The 20744-nt window shown below is 39.0% G+C and overlaps 1 protein-coding gene across 1 annotated transcript in view; it reads left to right on the top strand.

Moving 5' to 3' along the window:
• LOC134536805 (zinc finger protein 768) overlaps nt 1-20300 on the top strand; it is a 134943-nt gene extending 114643 nt beyond the window's left edge. The window contains exon 2 of the mRNA XM_063376745.1: nt 10111-20300. Within this exon, the coding sequence (XP_063232815.1) occupies nt 10254-11795 (1542 nt within the window). The 5' untranslated portion in view covers nt 10111-10253 and the 3' untranslated portion in view covers nt 11796-20300. The remainder of the gene's footprint in view (nt 1-10110) is intronic.
• Nucleotides 20301-20744: the final 444 nt, after the last annotated feature.

Below are 20744 nucleotides of genomic sequence, written 5' to 3'. Positions count from 1 at the left end.
ACGTTTTATTTTAATTACTTGTAAATCAGTATTGGTAAACAGTGTTATATGAGTATTGTGTTAGGTATGTAACTAAATGGTTTTTGCTGATATAATGCTTTTCACGCTTTAGTTTGACGGAGTAATTATTTGTCACGTATTATTATTTGAATAACTATATCACACACAGTATTGTAAATATGAGCCCACGAGCATGTGCGTATGTTGAGTCCAACTTAGAATAAGCTAGTTTTAAAAACGTTTGAACTAATCCCGTGCGTGGAATATTAATTGTTTTTATTTTCACTTTGCATCAATGTGTTTATAATGTTAAGAATTACTGTGAGGAAGGTCAGTGCCGTTTAGTTTTTGCGTTGCATAGCGGCGGACATGTTACTCAATGTTCATTCATACGACGGCAGAACATTATCAATGCCTACGAATAGAATGCAGTAGGTCTATGTAAACCTAATGCAAAATCTGTTGCACTATAACTAATTGATAACGTATGATTTGCAGAACTACAAAATCTGTCTAGATAAATGCTCGATCACATCTAATATATACATAATATTAAATTTAAAACTAATTTATTGTACTCAATTATTGCTTGGAAATTTACTTAAAAAAAAATTATGGTTTGAATATTTCATCAGTGAGTGATATTTATTGTTAATTAATCGATATTGATTGGTCAATAATTTTTAATATTCTGACTTGTAATTTTTAAGCGATTAATAATTTTGCTAATGTTAATTTAGAAAACTGGTCTTATTTCTCTCATTTTCTCTCGCTTACGATATACTTACGAGTGAGTGGAGGTATGAATTGCTTAAGAAATTTCACTTGTATCACATGTACTGAGTTACACGCGCTTTTTTTATTTCAAAAAAAGCTGTTGATACGAAAAATGTAGTTTATGTGTGTGCGTTACAAAAAAAAACACGTTCAATCGTTCTTGAATAATACCTATACGTAATTGCAATTTTCTTTTCATAGAGGGTATGGTTTTATTTGTTTAAGTGGTTGTCAATTAAATGAAAAGTACGTTAGGAGTTGACAGATACATTAAAAAGAACTCTTAAATCATGGAATCGAATCATTATCAAAAAATTGTGTGTTTTATAAATCCCAACCTCGACGTTGCGCACGAGCTATCGACGAATTTCGCATACGTCAAGAAATGTTGGCGGGGGGGGGGGGGGGCATCTGACTCCACTTGAGTGAATCGTACGGTTGCCGAATCGAGAGAAAACTCGAAACGCGAGTTATCGATGTCACGTCGAGACGCGAATGCCCGTTGCGATACCACGTGGGCCGGTTTCATCTGTCCACCTCGGCCAATCGCGTACCGTTGTAACGATTCGGGAAATGAGGGGGTGGTAAGATGTTTGTCATATTTATTTGGTGTTAAGGTTCGGTTTCATACGCCAGGTTAAAATTTTTTTATTATTTTTTTCTCTTCATTACTATTACTTAAGGGCTATTTCTGAAACAACACGATACCTCTCTGGCATTTAAACAGATATTCATAACGTGTAATATCGGTTCAAAATATTTGTGACGTAACAAAAAATAATTGTAAGAGAGGTATTTTTTTAGAATATAAAACAAACATAAATAAAACTAAACAATAAAATTAAAACTGGCGCGCAGTCTTCTCGTCACGCATAGGACAGCTGAGAAATTTGAGCGGTGACCGTAACATTATGTGGCGGAGAAATGAAGATAAAAGTGTAATGCAACGTCCCTTGAGTGCTTTCAAGAATCTGTAGCGGAATTTTCATGACTAGAAAATTATTCTGAAAAAAAAAATTAGTTTTAGTTTCCTATTAAAAATATACTTTTAAAACGACTACGGATATATTATCTTTGAAAGATTTGTGCAATGGGAGTGCATGACTTGATGTAAGCTTTTGGACATACGCCATTGCTGAGCACATGTATGTCTGTAGAAGACATACATACATACAGACATACAGACATACACATACATACAGACATGCATGTGCTCAGCAATGGCGTATGTCCAAAAGCTTACATCATGACTACGGAGAGAAACCATTCATCCGCTTTAAGCGCATTCTTGAATGCTTTTCGTGAACTCACGCCGTTCGGATATTTTGAGAAGATTTCAGATCGTGAGGTTTCTGAAGCTCTGCACACCGTGTGTTCGCACGGACAGGTGTCATGTCAACAGCCAGGCATCGAGACACAGCCCACACGTGATTACACGAGCCCAGGGGTTTTGCAATTTCTGCCGAAGTTTCGCGGATTTTACGCAACTATTACTGATTCAGTCATCCCGATAAGAAATTACGGAGTATTATATATTTATTACGGAAACAGAGAAAATTAATGACACGCCTGAAACGTTGCATGTATCAGCGTTTCGCAGGTACAAAAAAAATATGGCTCCGGTAACATGAAGGTAAACATTTTGTAAATGAACTAACAAAAAACATCCTGAAACTAAAAGTAGCATTTTAAATAATTAGTGGTTTGCAAACCTGAATCTTTAAAAAAAAAATTAAAACTTGAATATTCAACATAAAACTTAGTTTAGCATTTTAAAACACGTTGTTTGCAAAACTATAGCTATTATTATTCTAAAAATTATTTAATGGATTAGTTAGCTTACTGAATAGTAAAGAGTGTTATTTTGAAATATAGTATTTGGCGGTACCTTAATCGCATTTGTTTTACACGTGTTATTTTACATGAGTGAATGTGATTACTGATGGGTGTACCAGGCAGTTGGCAGCACTGGACAGGCAACAGAAATGACATACAGCAAGGAACGAACCCACCATTTTCCTGGAGTGATTAAGAGGAAATGGCCCGGTGAAAGGGGAAGGGACGCTGGAGACCAATATCAAAAGGGCTGAACCAGTATTCAACCCGAGTCTTCCAAATGAGAGAGTAAATTGCTTTTACCGTTATTTCACCTCGGTCAGTATTATTAGTATTTATGAACTGCACTGCTTTTTGAATAACTTGGAACAACTTTCAACACCAATTCGAAAAATAATCATCGTTTGGAATTCACTCTAAATAGTGATTTACGTGGTGTCTTATTAAAAATAATTTATTTTAAATTTTCGTAATTGTTGTGGCTTTCTTTTTAAATACAAGTTTAAAATTATATTTGGTTTTGAATACATCATTTAGTTTCAAAACATTTTTCAATTTTACGAAGCCAGTGCAGATGTCATGTACAAGTAAGCCGCCAGTATTTCTATAGATTTTAAGCAGAATTTTAAAGTGTGCATGAATCGTAGAGTAAAATGCGATTCAATTGCACTCTTAAAGTTAAATATATATATTTTAAATACCTATGACACAAAAAAAATTGGAATCTACTATCAAAGTATAAAAAAATGTGTACCACAAAGTGACATAATTAAGACGAATTCACAATGGGAGAAATATTATACCTCGCGTTTCGATTTTTCTCTCGCAAGAAATGCAACACCTCATTAATTGAATTATTTTTCATTAATTAAATAAAAAATATCTTTAAATTCTATAGAACCTGAAAACGGACATTATTATCACGTGGTATGAGTCTGTTAAAAACGCTTGGAAATCACGTCGCACAGCTTCAAATGTGGTGCGATTGTTTCAGACGTACAGTGCAGAAACGTTTGAAATGGTATGGTGAGGCAGCTCTGTTCCAAACTTTTGGTCGGCACACCCCACCAGTCCTCCCATGTGTGCGCCCTTTAAGGGTAGAATGGGAGTGGCTTACATATATCGTTTTTAATTAATTCCAGAGCGAGTGAAATTAGGACAGAGCTATCAAGTGATTACTCCCCTCCCCCCACTTCTTTTTGACCAGGAAGGTGTTATGGCCTCGGCTTGACCGAAGTCATCACCTTACTGCAACGAGACGTTTCTAATACGTGTCTGAAACGTTGCGGGGGGGGGGGGGGGGGTTATTTACGCGATCACGCGTCGCAAGGGAACGGTGATTCCCACCATCCGGGACGTGTTTTATTTTTTTTTGATGTGACGTCTAATAAATCTATGAACGCCGGCTGCACGCACGAAAAAGTGTCCCGTAACGCACATTGTCCCGTTACTCTGTGTCCCGTTACGCTCATTGTACGCTTGCGCCGCATCTATCTCTCTTCCACTCGATTGGAACAACCATCGATTTGACTTTTTCGAGGCACATTAAACTTGAAACACTCCCATTAGTTTCCTACTTTTCGTATAATCGTCCTATCCTTAACAGAATAACACAGATTGGAAGACGTTAAATAGCAAACATGTACAAAAGTTATAGTTCAAAAAATCTGTTCGTTAAAGTAATAAACATGTTTGAATTAATACGTGCAAATAAAAGTAAATTTATCAATTGAATTGTATATTTGATTTCACTCTTTTTTTGTATCCATACAAAATAGTTATTATTCAATAAAAATGATTGAATTCGATTCATAAAAGTATGCAATCATTTCATCAATGTTTTGTTACGACGTTGTCACGTTGAACTATCGTCCGTAAACCGACTTTACAGACAAGCAATTTTTTCCTTTTTCACGGCCGCTTGGCCGCGGCTATTGATCACCGCCCGGCGAACCCGCACCGCGCGTGTGACGTCACGTGGATCGACCGGCAGGGACGTACTAGGTCGGAAACTCCCCTCCGTCACCGCGCCGAGTAGGAGAGGGATAGTTAGGCTGGGCGGTGCAGATTCCGCTTAAAGGTTCAACACGCTTCTTCAGTTTCGGGAAGCCCTCATCTCACAGACGAGAGAGCCACACCCGAAGTTCCCCGAAGTTCATGCTCGCTTTCCCCCCCCCCCCCCCCCCCCCCAGTTCTATCTCATTGTATAAACCGGCGTGGCATTAAATTTTGCGGTCGATTAGGACAGGTTAGCTGCATTACAAATACTTTAAAACATTGTGGTGGGTTGATTATATTATGTAAGTATAGCTATAATAAAAATACTGTAAAATCATTTTATGGTTGCTTAGCTAATAACTTTTTAATATGTAGCTGTCCAGGGCTAGGAAACCGTTTACATGATTTCACAGTATCTTTAATGTAGCTATCCTAACCAAATCAACCGTCCAAAATGTTTTAAAGTTTTATAATTTAGCTAACCTAACCTTTTACAATGAACAAAAAAACCGAAGATGCGTGATCCATCGTTTGGCTCTCTCATCTGTGAAAAGAAGGCTTCCCCTTCAGTTTCATGTCACGTGCTAAATATTGATTTTATATCACACACAAGTATTTATGTATGTGGTGACTAGGAACATCGTCTTGTATAGAAGCAGCTTGTTTAAAAAACTATATTTACATTTAAACTTTATAATTTTATATTTATTTAGTGATTTACCAAAATATTGATTTTTATTTGAAGAATTTTCGGGTTAAAGATTGTTTGAGCGTACTTGAATTTTCTTAACACCTTTTACTACAATTATAGGGACCTAAACTTTTTCGTGGAACATTTAAAAATAAACGTATTTCATCACTAAGTATGTCACTTATCTTTCAATAATGCAGCACATCGCTATTTAGTACCGTGATATTTTAACTTGACATGTGTTGTAAAATAGTTAAGTAAATATTACGTAGTTACATCACTGTGGCGTTTTTTATAATTTCTTTAGTTCTTTTTGCATTATTCAATTAATACTCGGAGACAAGTGTTTTCGGGAATAGTGTGGACAATTTTCGTCGCAAGGCTTCAAGAGGAAGGCTTTGAAATTCGGTAAATTGCACTTTTGAGTTTCTTCAACATTGTTTTTGAATTCTCCAGCGGCGTCGAGAGACCAGGCGTTACAAACACATTGTGTTTACTGGTTTACCTTGGTGGCAGCGGACATTCAAGGACGTTCATAGCCGCACGCGTGAGGAAATAATCAGTTCTCTCCTGCATTCGCCCGTTAATTAAAACAAGACTGCAACAAGCTGTGAAAACCTCGGGAAGATAGTATTTATGCCCTACCATGCCAAAATTTCAGATGGGGGGGGGGGGGGGGGGGGGGGAAGCAAACGAATAATGGAAAAAAATTAGTAAATTCTTCGTCATGAATCTTGCCTTGAATTTAAGAGTTCTTAAAATTGGTACCAGCATCACCATTTTTCCATCTGTCTTTTTCAAAGAAGCACGTTTTGTTTGTTTTCTAACACTGACAATCACGTTAAGTTGTTTACAAACACTGTTGACAAAACAACGAAGGATACGTTGATCATTGGTAGGTAACTGCACTTGGGACTAGTCAAATTAAAGACGGTTTACATGAAAAAAAAACTATTAAAAAATTTTAAATCCATGATAACTTGACTTCGTCTTCCCTGGCGTGAACCATGAACGACCTTGATTACCTGCGAGGAGGGCTTCCAAGGTCAAACCACACGCTGTGACTAATATGTGACCTTTCGCTCTGACGCTATTACTTTTGACTTCAGCCTGTGTAAAAATTGTGATTTTAGATCGGAGCGTAGAAGGGTTATATCATTTCAGATGTCGTGGTTATTTCTTACATCTCCCCCCCCCCCCCTTTCCCCGACGCCAGTAAAACGTTAAAATAATGTACTTTGTTCTCAAACAATATGCGTTATAAAATAAAAAATAATAATTATATAACTCTTCTGAAATTTTCTTTTCTCGAAGAAATGAAATACTTTATACCGATGAACTTGGGTTAATTTTTCGAAAATTCTAAAGTCACCTGTAGTGAAAATTTGGTTTTTTTTCCTTTCGTTAACCTCATTCATACTTCAAAGTTGGTAATGGGAATCCAGTAATCGCCGCGGAGTTATAGAACTGTGATTCCAAGTGGAGTTCTCAATTGGCTTCTGCATCGCGGTGGTGAAGAGACGACAAAAAAACACATTGTTATTATTATAATTCATATAATTATAAATATTATACATAAATTATATATAAGTTGTTATGAATATTTAAAAATTCCACGAAATAGCTGGAAATCCATCCCGGGCACCTTAGATCACTAACCAGAAACGACACTATTCTTTTTTTGGCTGGTTTTTGATTTTTTTTACTAACAAGAGCTCACCATTTTCAATTTAATGACACAATTTAAATGGTTTCTTTTCGTTTTGAAAACTTTAAGCTTAGGGTGACAATATTTGCGACTTATGTATATATATTTACAAACATACGCCGGGTTTAAGAATGAACTACTCAAGAAACGCTGGACGTTCAATTAAAAAAAAAAAATTTTTCAAATAAACGTTCATAAACCACGCAAACACGCAAAAACTAAACGCGAGCGTTGCTTGAATTTCAACATATTTTATTTTCGGCTTGTTTTTCCGCCTTACGTATTTGAAGTGGAATGTTTCCGGAAACTTTAAAGAACGCATAAAAACCACACGACGTGTTTTTCACTTGTTAAATTTAAGCACGGCGATAGAAAATAAAACTTTGAAATAAAAAATGATTCACAGTGCTATCAACTGTTTTAATATTTTGAAGTTTTACGGTTTGGTTACGTCTTGGGAATTCCGTGCTTTTTTAAACGTCCGCGATCTTCCTGCGCTGAGCAAACATTTTGAACATACAGTCCGATTCACGTAACTTGCATCTCAATTTACAGTTATAAATATGAACAACAAGTTACTTGACTCGGACTATAACTATATCTCTCTTCGGTGGTTGGGAAATACAAAGATGGTCCATGGCGCAGCGCTCGCTGCAGTGATAAGAGGAGAAGGAGGTGGAAGAAGCGTGGGAGGGAAAGAGAGAGAAAGAGAGAGGCGGGAAAGGGGAAAGGGGGAAAATAATTGTTCTGCAGGTTGCTAGACTAGCCGCATCGACAGGACAGGTGCGAGGGAGTTTTGGAACTACCTGACGTTAAGGGGAAAGGAGAGGAGATAACTAATTAAAAAAAAAGAGTAGAATTTAAAGAAACATTAGGTTTCGCTTCTTCGCGGGCCACGAAAAGAGGAACCAGTCGGACGGGTTTGGCGTGATGCAGAGAGAAAAGTGAGACTCCCGTGTACAAGACCATGATGCTCTGCAACTCCCCCCCCCCCCACACCCCCTCCCATACTCCTTTTCGAGGAGTTCTAGTAGTTATTTGTTTTTGTTCGTTCGCCCGCCCCGCGCTGGTGATTTACGCCACTTTCGCAGGCCGTAAGTCTTCCGAACGGACAAGACGAAGTCTCGGTCCGCCGGTAAGTCTGGCAACGTCGGTTGAATCACCCCAAGTTCCCGCCCCCCCCCCCCCCTTTTCTTCCTAGTTCTTTAATCGCTTACCGCAAGTGACGCAAATAATTTATTTATCTCCTTCCCCCCCCCCCCCAAAAAAAAATTCTAGCCCCTCTTCCTCCCAAGGGCCGGGTTCGCGGTAAATTGATCCGGTCGCCGCGACTTTGAGAAGGCATTTCTCCATGCCTGGTTATGTCGCCCACGTTTACGGCATTTATGAATTACCTGCGGCCGGCTGAAGACGTTACGAAACAAATAAAATTTCGCTGAACATTTTTTTTTAAATACACCTCTATTCGTTTTTTAATAATTTTATTTGAAGAACAGGTATAGCAAAAGAGACTCTGTCTGGTGCAATAGATTTAATTAAGATAATTTTGTAGCTAGATTTAAAGTAAGACAGTTTTTCCTCTTCGTTTAGCTAGACAGTTTGTGTGTGATGTGTTTATTGTTTTGAATTAAGATTATTTTTTTGTAGTTATTGAATGTTAATGATGTTCTAGATTCGAAGTCATATATTTTTGAATGCAGAGAAAATGTGTGAGGCATGCTCGATTTAAATAAAGACGTTCTTGAAGGAAGTGACAATGTGTATGACATGCTTTATTTGGAATAACAGGTTTTTGTAGCAAGAGATAATGTGCATGACGCACTTGATTTAAAGTTAAGATTATGTTAAAGGACGTGATAATGTGTACGACATTCTAGATTTGGAATAACATGTTCTTGTGGTAAGAGATAATGTGCATGACGCACTTGATTTATATTAACATGTAGTTTAAGGAAGAGATAGGTAATGTTGATGACGCGCTTGATCTAAAATAAATGCTCTTGAAAGAAGATATAATATATATGATATGATTTGGAATAAGAGATAATGTGCATGTCGCGCTTGGTTTAAAGTTAAGATGTTGTTGAAGGACGAGATAATGTGTATGACATGCTTGATTTGGAATAACATGTTCTTGTGGTAAGAGATAATGTGCATGACGCACTTTATTAAAAGTTAAGATGTTGTTGAAGGAAGAGATAGGTAATGTTGATGACGCGCTTGATTTAAAATGAGATGTTCTTGAAGGAAGAGATAATATATATGATATGATTTGGAATAAGAGATAATGTGCATGACGCACTTGATTTAAAGATATGATGTTGTTGAAGGACGAGATAATGTGTATGACATGCTTGATTTGGAATAACATGTTCTTGTGGTAAGAGATAATGTGCATGACGCACTTTATTTAAAGTTAAGATGTTGTTGAAGGAAGAGATAGGTAATGTTGATGACGCGCTTGATTTAAAATGAGATGTTCTTGAAGGAAGAGATAATATATATGATATGATTTGGAATAAGAGATAATGTGCATGACGCACTTGATTTAAAGATATGATGTTGTTGAAGGACGAGATAATGTGTATGACATGCTTGATTTGGAATAACATGTTCTTGTGGTAAGAGATAATGTGCATGACGCACTTTATTTAAAGTTAAGATGTTGTTGAAGGAAGAGATAGGTAATGTTGATGACGCGCTTGATTTAAAATGAGATGTTCTTGAAGGAAGAGATAATATATATGATATGATTTGGAATAAGAGATAATGTGCATGACGCACTTGATTTAAAGATATGATGTTGTTGAAGGACGAGATAATGTGTATGACATGCTTGATTTGGAATAACATGTTCTTGTAGTAAGAGATAATGTGCATGACGCACTTGATTTATATCAAGATGCTGTTGAAGGAAGAGATAGGTAATGTTGATGACGCGCTTGATTTAATATAAGATGTTGTTGAAGGACGAGATAATGTGTATGACATGCTTGATTTGGAATAATATGTTCTTGTGGTAAGATTGTAAGAGATGATGCGCATGAGTAAGCTGCGGTGTGCAGGGCAGTGAGGAGACCGGTGTGGTACGCTGTTGCAGGCGGTGACCCCGCGGACATGAGCGCGCTCTGAAGGCTCCCCCAGCAATGACCCCGGCTGCCGGCTGCGAGTGCAGGCGCGCGAGGCGTTCAGCGGCGGCGGCGAGGCACCAGGGCCGCGAGCAGCGGGCGCCGCCCGTCGCCCATGACGATGGCCGAGACCCAAGTTGAGCCGGCGCCGGCGAGCTCGGAGACGCCGCGCGCGGACCGCGACGAGAACCAGAACCAGAGCCAGCATGGCGGCAAGAGGCTCAGGGGCGGTGCGACGACCAACAACCACAACAACAACAACAACAACAACAACAACCACCACCACCACCACCACCGGAACAACAGACTGAAGAAGAGGAAGCGCCTGAGCCAGGTGGTGGACAAGCTGGCGAACCTGGTGTCCTCGACGGGCCACCAGCAGCTCAACAACAACAACAACTACAGCTACGGCAACAAGCACGCCGGGGAGGCGCGCGATGGCGGCGCGATGACGCCCATGTCGGGCCGCGACCATGGGGACGCAGGGGGGGAAGTGTTCAGGTTCGACGGCGCCGACCGAGAGCGCTACCAGCAGCAGCAGCAGTGCGGCGCCATCTCCGAGGAGGAGGAGGAGGACGAGGACGAGGTGGAGGACGTGTTCAGCCCCGCCTCGTCCAACAAGTCGCCGCACTCCTCCACCACCGACTCGCCCAAGATCAGCTTCAGCCCGCTGCGCATCAAGGACGGCAGCGTCGACGAGGAGCCCGACGCGGCGGGAGGCAGCCCGCCTCCCGCGGAGGCGGCGTGGTTCCCCGGCTGCGCGTGCGCCAGCTGCTGCGCGCGGCACCACTCGTCGTCGCCGGGGTACAGCTTCGAGCACTACCTGCACTCCAAGTACCTGCCCGACGCGTTCCGCAGGCGCAGCCACTCGGACTCAGACCTGCCGCCGTGGCTGGAGGGCGGCGCGGCGGCCGGCGCGCAGGAGTCGCCGCTGGACCTGTCCCTGCGCGGGGGCGGGGAGCCGCCCCCGCCTCCGGCCCCGCTCCCGCACCACCTCCACCACCCGCCGCTGACGGTGCAGCTGCTGCCGGCTGGGTACCGGGGCGGCGGGGCAGTCTCCGTGCCCGTCGTCAAGGGCGACGTGGCGTCGCCGACGACCAAGGAGTCGGTGGCGGTGCGCTACAACCTCGAGGTGTCCCCCGTCGTGGAGGAGATGCCCCCCGGCTCGGACGTGGCGTACGTGTGCCCCGTGTGCGGGCAGATGTTCAGCCTGCACGACCGCCTCGCCAAGCACATGGCGTCGCGGCACAAGAGCCGGCCGGCGCCCGGGTCGACGTCGGCGGCGGGCGCTGCGGGGGATGGCTCCTCGTCGGCGCCCGCCAAGGCCTACCTCTGCGAGGTGTGCCGGCGCTCGTTCGCGCGCTCCGACATGCTCACGCGCCACATGCGGCTGCACACGGGCGTCAAGCCGTACACGTGCCGCGTGTGCGGGCAGGTCTTCTCGCGCTCCGACCACCTGTCCACGCACCAGCGGACCCACACCGGCGAGAAGCCCTACAAGTGCCCGCAGTGTCCCTACGCGGCGTGTCGGCGCGACATGATCACCAGGCACATGCGGACTCACGCGCGCTACGAGCCGGACTCTGCCACGGCGGCCACGTCCCTAAGCCCCATGCGCTCACCGGTCGACATGAGTGTCAAGAAGGAGGCCGAGTGAGTCCCTACCCACACCATCCCTGACACCACGAGCACTCTGTACCCGATGCCACTTCACCCATCGACATTAGCGACAAGAAGAAGGCCGAGTGAGTCCCTACCCACACCCATGTCCGACTTCACGTGCACTGTGCACCCGATGAAACTCAACCCTTCAGTCCAATGTGCCAATGTGCTTGCCCATTGACATTAGTGTCAAAGAAGGATGCCGAGTGATTCATTACACACACCCATCTCCTACTCCATGTGCACTGTGTACCCGATATCACTTCACCCATCAGCCAAGCTTGCCCATCGACATAGTGTCAAGAAGGATGTCGAGTGATTAATTAAACACATCCATCTCCGACTCCACGTGCACTATGTACCCGATGTCACTTCATCCATCAGTCCAATGTGCTTGCCCATCGACATTAATGTCAAGAAGGATGTCGAGTGATTCATTACACACACCCATCTCCGACTCCACGTGCACTATGTACCCGATGTCACTTCATCCATCAGTCCAATGTGCTTGCCCATCGACATTAATGTCAAAGAAGGATGTCGAGTGATTCATTACACACACCCATCTCCGACTCCATGTGCACTGTGTACCCGATGTCACTTCACCCATCAGCCAAGCTTGCCCATCGACATAGTGTCAAGAAGGATGTCGAGTGATTAATTAAACACATCCATCTCCGACTCCACGTGCACTATGTACCCGATGTCACTTCATCCATCAGTCCAATGTGCTTGCCCATCGACATTAATGTCAAGAAGGATGTCGAGTGATTCATTACACACGCCCATCTCCAAATCCACGTGCATTATGTACCCGATGTCACTTCATCAGTCCAATGTGCTTGCCCATCGACAAAGTGCCAAGAAGGATGTCGAGTGATGCATTACACACACCCATCTCCGACTCCACATGCACTGTGTACCCGATGTCACTTCACCCATCAGCCAAGCTTGCCCATCGACATAGTGTCAAGAAGGAGGCCGAGTGATTCATTACACAAACCCATCTCCTACTCCATGTGCACTGTGTACCCGATGTCATTTCATCCATCAGTCCAATGCGCTTGCCCGTCTACATGAGTGTCAAGAAGGATGCCACGTGAATCCTTATTCCTTGCCAATCATGTGAACATGAGCGCTACGTACCATTACGCTTTGTCACCCATCAGTCATGTGTGCTCGCGTGTCGAACAGAGCATCAAGAAGGAAATAAAGTAACTTATTACCCTCCCAGCTCCACCTTATCTATGGTTGTGATGACATTGTCCTTGCCCCTTCACGTTGACTTTGAACTCCCATTTGCTGATATTTACCTTCGTATTTTTCTAACATGTAGATGTTGATAAGAACTATACCGTGTGTAATCTCCCACATTTTACGAACTATTGAAATCAGTGACAACAAAGAAAACTTTTTTTAAATTGTTGTGTTATGTTATAATTTGTTGAAAAAAAAATAGAAGAAGAAAACAGACGCAGAAAAGCATGTGTTTTCTGAAATAAGCCGCAGGCTCGGTGTGTTTTTCGTATGATGTGTAGAGTTAAGACATATTTTTGAAGGAAAAAATTTTTTTTCCCACGTATACGCTTTCTTTCTGGAAAAGCACTTTCTGTACTAGTTCGATGGTTTCATCCAGGTTTAAACTAATATTTGATAATGTGTTTTTTTCTGACTGTTTCTGTAATGCTGAACGAAGCTCTGAAGGATATCACATTGTAATTGTTAAATGAAAAGGGAAGAAAAAAATATAAAGAACTGAGCAGTCGGAAGATTTATTCAGATCTCTAGTCTCGTACAGCACAAAATTGCGTTTTTCTTGCAAATGAAACATTACTCAGTATTACAAGTAATTGTACTTTTTTTAAAATGGCAATACAGTATTTTGAAACCATTTTGTTGTGCATAATTGTCAACTTGTTTCCGTGTTACTTGTTAAGTGTGCTGTTTTTGATGGAAACATAGTTTCATTGTTCACCCTTCATGATATTGTTGCCAGTCTGTTTCTCATGAATAAAATATTTAAATCATTATATTTTTTGTAAAAAAAAATTGCAAGCTGTTAAACTCGATCACTGAAGCGTTAAATATTGCTAGATACATTATTTGTAAGAATGTTTGTGTTTTTCAAGGATTTGTCTTTTAAACGAAAGTTATAAGAAAGTATATTTTTTATAATCTAGGTGCTACACGAGTTCAGAAGCATGAGATTATTTTTGGATTCAAAATATTCTTTCTTAATGCCTTCATTAGTATTTTCTTACTGTCTAGAAAATCAAACATGTGAATAATAGTTACCCACAGTTAAAATTATTCCCTGAAGTACAACAAATATTGTTAATTTAACTAAGGGATGTTAGGTCACTGATATATAGGCTAATACTATACATAGGAATTTTGCAAAAGTAAGTGCGGAGTTAATAAACCAGTCATGAACCTATACTTCAGTTAAAAACTCAAATAAGGTGCGAAACAAAATATTTAGTTTTATGATACTATTTTTCACGGAATAATCTTTTACATAAGGTATTCTATGGTGTAAGTTATAATTTAAAGCATTGTAACTTTCATAGATTTTTTTAAATTCGTGACAATGGAAATATTTTTAGTCAGTTAGGAATGCCCGCTGAAACACATCTGCCTTATTTACAGTCATCCACGTCCATTCTGTATCTCAGTATTTTTTTATTCTGAACAATTATTTACAAATTGTTTTAGTTTCTGTTAAAAAAAAAAAAACAATATTATGATACCTTAAATTCAAATGCTCAAGAAGTGGTTTTACGTCTCCTAATAGCCCACAAAGGCTTAAAAGGATAGAAATTTGAAGAATACGTTGGGCGTCAAGCTGGCGATCATAAATAAGTATAAGTCACAAAAAAGGGGGGGGGGGGTGATGTGCTGTAATTGGACCCCTGACCCTCGAAGCATTAAGGGGCCATTCTAGTCAGTGTTGTATTTGTGTTACTGATGTGGGTATTCCAAGACACAAAAATTAAGGCTCATGTGTTGAATATGCTACATCTGTACCCTAAACGTATTCCTAGTGAACGATAGGACACGGCCAGTCCCTTATTTTTTTGGGAAACGGATTTTGATGTCCCATCCGTGGCCTATCTGTTGTCCCAATACCGCACATGCGCAGAGCTCACTTTTTCGTTGATTTCGTCCAGAACTAAACGTTAAGAATGTTCGTACTAGATGCAACAATAAGGAGGAAATAATAGTTAGTTCACTTTTGAATTATATTACTTAAAGACGTTCGTAAATTTTTTTTTTACTGTCACAAGATTTTAAGATATGAGACCGCTTTCCTTAGTATTATGACATGCCTGCTTGCAAACGTCCAAATTAATGTATTTGTTTTGCGTTTGTAGGCTGAAAAATTTCTCAAAATTACTTTTCCTTTTTTCCTTTAAGTGCCAGTGAAAAAAAAAAATCAAAAAGTTAAGATATTTGCGTTTTTTCTCGCTAAAAACGCAGAAATAATTTAAAAAAAAATAATAATAATTACTTAAAGGTAGGACGGTTTCACTGTTAAGTTTTTACAGGTATTTAAATACATAATTTTCTTTTACATTCTTTTCGTTTTCTTTCCTTCAAAAAAGTAGGCTACACATTTAACGAACACGAAATCGCATCCATGCTTCGGCTGTTGGATAAAATTATCTGTACAAATTAGTTCTCATCATTTCGTGCACTTCTTAACCGGAATCATCATGCAGGTAGATATTCCACTAATCTACGTTCCCTCATACATCCGTCGCCGAATCCGAAAACACTCGTACGCACACGATGATTCACGTACTTTTTTGGGGTATCTTTGTGGAACGTACGCGAGGAAGCTTTAAACTATGTACATGCGTGAAAGGGGAAGGGCGTGGATTGTGTTGATGGCGAAGGGATAGAGATAAAAAAAAGGTGGGACGTGGTGGGAGCGAGTAGAGAGTAAGAGAAGGGAAGGGGAAAAGGGGCAATGCAGTGCCCGGAAGATGCTGTGTTCTTGGCCACGACCTTGTGTATCGATCCGCGCCATTCGAAGCGTCTCTTCGTTTCTAGGCAACTGGGTCATAGCCGGGAGAGGGAAACATTTGCTGCGGCAAGCGTCTGAGGAAACCACCTGGCCTTTGGCAGGGGCATTTTCCCTCCATTTTCTTTCAGTGTTGCCCTGCTGGTTAGGAAAGAACAAATACCAATGATGTGTACAGAGTGTCCCATAACTCAAAGTCAAGTCGAGAACAGTTGATAGGACAATCAATCATGGTTACGAATAAAAAAATAATAATTTTAAATATGTTGTGTTTGAGATACGTGCAGTTTTAAAAAGTTATAACTCCCAATCCTGCATGAAATTATTACATACTTTGACTAAAAAATTTGTTACGCAATCCAAAATAATAGTACTATTGATAAGAATCTCAAATAATATCAAACATGCTATACCGTTTAGAAAACAATTGGAAAACTCAAGTGGCAAAAACTTTTATCAAGAAAATTTTACTAGCCTATAAAAAAATTACTTTTATAACTTAGCACGTAATTTCAAAATATGGATAATTAAGGTATATAACTTGATAAGTTATCATAAGTCGTGTAAAGAAATTCCCCTCTTCCTCCCCCCAAAAATGTAGCATGTTTGATTTGATTTGGAATTCTTACCAATAGTATAGTTATTTACTATTGCATGACAATTTTTTTTGTTACATGATCTGATAGTTTGGTGCTGGGTGTCGGTTTAAAAGCTTCTGAATAAAATGCATATAACTCGAAAACTACGTCCTTTTCTTAATTTTGAAATTTTTGGTTCAGCCCCGTAATTAATTGGCATATGAACTGTTCTCGGCTTTACGTGTAGTTCTGGGACACCTGTAACAGACCCAGCATCGTACCATGAAAGACTACATCTTCAAGGTCCGTTAAAAACATCCGTGTCAAAAAAACATAGCGCGTGTTATCCAGTTCACATTATAGAAGTGACATTTCTTTGGCAATTAAAACCTTGTCTCGTAGGTATATCATGGGTAAACAGGCAGAGAAATAGAGAAGAAAAAAAAACAATTTTCTAATAATGATTAATTAATAATAAATATAACTCTACTGTTTAAATACTCACACCATTAAAAAAAATGTGCGTTTTACTGTTTCTTAAAACAATTCTGTCATTTGGAACACGCCAAATCCCTGAACGAAACATGAAATTCATAACAGGTAGCACTATCTATGCGGAAATGCAGGGACTGTCTCAATAGCGCTCTCTACACTGCAGGTTGAAGGAGGAGGAACACTAGTGCGCTGGTAGCAAAAATAAAAAAATCCAAAGCATTCACAGCTGACTGGATATTTTTTTCTGAAACAAGCGCATGCTCACACTATCTGTCGCATTCTTTCGTTCGTATATCTCTCATTTGGTTCTATTTTTTTTTTCCGGGTGGGGAACGAATCATCGCTCAAAGAGGAGAACGAGAACGACCCCATAAATGTATAAAGTATAGTGCTCTCTTTATAATCTCTTTGGCCAAGTACGTATTCTCTGTCCTTTTCGCGTCAGAAAAGTTTTGAAACAATGTTTCACGCAAACGCTGCACTAAAATTTGGCCTTGAAATTCTACTCTCAGCGCGTCCAAAGAAGTTTCACTTCAAAAAGAGTGCATTCGTTCGTACGAACGCTCGTGAGTAAATTTAGATGCTGGCCGTAGGAAAGGAATAATGCGCAGTAATTAAAGTGTCTTTCAGCACTATTCTGCCGATGTGTTTTCGAGAAAGGTCTACATAGAACGCTGAATGATGGTCGTTTCAATCATACTCCCTCACCCCCTTCACCCATACAACCTTAATCCTCCTACGAAATGAATAAAATGAACGCGCTCCAAGTTGGTATTTAAGAAGGAATAATTTATTTAGGTAAATGAAAATCTCATCTGTTTGAATGAATTTTCACTTGTGCCTCAGCAACTACGATTAACGACCTTTTTTTTTTAAATTTCCAGCTTTAAACTTAGAGCTCGTTGAAATTACTAACCATGTCTGAATACGAGATGGGTTTTGGTTAGCGCTTTATAGACTTCAATTTTCCATGCTTGGTTGTTAATCGGTGTTACGTGGTCAGGTGTTAGAAACGTCATTTGCTTAAAATGCGCCCCATTGTAACCACAACAGTTTTGTTTTATTTCCTTTAAAGTTCATTCCACGGTTACATTAAATTGTAGGACGCATCCTAACGAGTTAAAGCGTTTTGGTTCCACATAAAATGAAATCCAACCTGTCAACAACAGCTAAGAAAATGATTATAAATTATAATTAAGTTTTAGCCGTCCCCAGTTTCAGCACAACTGTTTAATAAGTTATTAACTTAGAAGCAATTCACCCCAAAATACTGTAAAATTGATGTAGCACACTTATGCTATGTCATTTTCCAAGTTGGATTATATGTGCTTGCCGGAACGAAGTTTCCTGGAAGTTAATGTCTCAAAATTTCGACATTCGCATCATTGTGCGCAGGACTATCAGTGATTAGAAAGATTTTTTTTTTCCTGCTTTATATCTCGACTTTGCTTGGCTCATTTGATTGGCTTAATGGAGTAGTTGGTACATAGTTCGGTCCTTGTTTGCTTTTTTGAATTGCCAATTCTAAGTAAATCTCACTACTGAAAACAAAATAATTAATTTAATTTTACCTGATTCATGATGTCTAAAATTCTCAAGTACTTATGTTGGCTATTGTGTAATAATCACAATCAACCCCTTTTGGGGTTTAATAGCGAATTATTTTCGTCAACCACACGGTATAATCAAAAAGAAAAATTACTGAAGCAGCATTTAAAGCAACCTGGAACTCTACTTACATGTATTTTCACATGTTTGCAGCACTAATCTCGGGTCCAAACCGAAGTTGGCAAATTCATTATTACAATGATATATGACTGTATAGTATGGGTTCGTAATCTATTTACTAGAATCTGTTATCTGTTGAAACAGTGCGATGCTGAAACTTTCAATATATATATTTTTTAATCTTTAAAAGTTGTCATATTTTTGACTTAATAAAAGTAATTTCAAATTTTTCGGTTTTGAACAGTTTGTGTTTTTTTCTGTTTAATCGTGTAGTACTTTGATTGCAGCTTGCCTATGTAAAAATAAACAAACCATAGTTTTTTAATGAACATTCTTGAAGGATACCATAGTAAGTTGATGTCGATTTTGAGAACAGGCTGGACAATACAATTAAAAAAATAGTTTTAAGTTTAATATTTAGTTAAATGTTATAGAGTTCACGTTTAACTGTGCATTTCGCGGAAAGAGAATGTCTATTTTACTATTTGACCCATCTGTGTCCTTATTGTGCCAAATGAATGTGGCCAGTGGCATTTTTTCGCCTTAGAAAAATTATGCCAAGGGTTTATCACTTGAAGCCAGTTGTAGATATGCCAGCTACCGTTTTTTTATTGTAAACCTTTTTTAAACAATCATTGAGTTTCGCATTTTTGTAATCCTATTGGCAAATCTTTTTATGGTCAGTCATATACATACTGACTAAACCTTTTACACCAAATCTTACACTGCTACATTTAAAGATAAAAACAAAGACAGATCAAAAAAATATATTGCCAGTAAGAAAATAATTTATTTAGACTTTTCCAACAATAAATATCGAATTTCTTAACAACGGTCTAATGACCTGCCATTGTATGAAACTGAAAAAAAAAATTCATTGATTTTCTTAAGTTAACCGCTGTTCTATTTAAGTATTAGGGCATTATTAGAATTTAATTGTATGCGTATACAACATTCTGCAAGATCATCAAAGATGATCGCCATGTGAAACCTGCTTCGCAGTTGTGATTTTTATACATAAAATTTGTAAATATAGTTATTACGTTTCTGTAACATAATACAAAGCTTAGCTCTCTAAGAACTCGCGTTTTAATTCCTAATTTATATATATTTTTTTTCTTCTAGGACTGCCATCAAAAGTTTGGTTGAAAATATTTTGTACTTGTATTTGTTCTGTTAAAAATATTTACATCACTTTAAATATATGTTTGCATTGTTTTAAGACTCATATGTGCCTCATTATTATCATATACCTCTATCGAAGATTTTAAGACAAAACTTTTACTGTGGTTACGAAGTTACAGTTATTCTTTTATTACGTTTCTTATGGAAATAACAATGAAATAAAATCACTTTTAATCTTGTAAATGTGATTTTGCTAATTGCTTTCAGTTAGTAAAAAAAAATCTTCCCGGTATACAGTAATATTTTCAAGCTAAAATATAAAAATCAATCTCCTTTTTATTCATTAGAAATTTCTACGCTTACCACTGTTAGTATATGGAAATCTTGTGTCCCATATGTGTTACTTAATTAGAATATTTTAATTATGGTCATTTGTGTTTGGATATTGCTGTATTAAAATTGTTTGTCTCTTTCGAATTCCATTAAGTACAAAATATTCGACAAGTTTGACAGTGTTGATTCATGGAAATAAAATCTCAAATGTTAATTTTATTAACTTATGTTTATTTTATTTTTTATTTTCCTTTCCATTTTATTTTATAAAATTTGGTTGTCCATGCTATATACTGTATCACATACTTAAGTATGACGTTTTGAATGATAACAGATTATTTTTTACACGACAGCACATGAAAAATGTAATATAATACACATAGGAGATTATTATTATTTTTAAACTGTTGTGCTTGATTGAAACACTTGATGTATTTTTAAAATTTTCGCATGATATAAAATCCAAGGAAAAGCAACTTAATTAAGCTTACATGGTTTATTTAAGCCACTTTATCAGCTCGTTTTACATCTTGCAGTTTAGAGCAGTAAGTGATAGAAAAAGTAGTTCAACTCCACGAAACAGCTGCACAAATATTTGGGTTGGCTGAGTCCATATTAAGGAACGTATATAATAATACAACTGTAGAATACTTTCGAA

This window comes from Bacillus rossius, chromosome 11, assembly GCF_032445375.1.
Source record: "Bacillus rossius redtenbacheri isolate Brsri chromosome 11, Brsri_v3, whole genome shotgun sequence".
NCBI lineage: Eukaryota > Metazoa > Arthropoda > Insecta > Phasmatodea > Bacillidae > Bacillus > Bacillus rossius.
The sequence above is the reverse complement of the archived record's forward strand: the minus strand, read 5'-3'. Positions and strand labels throughout refer to the sequence as shown.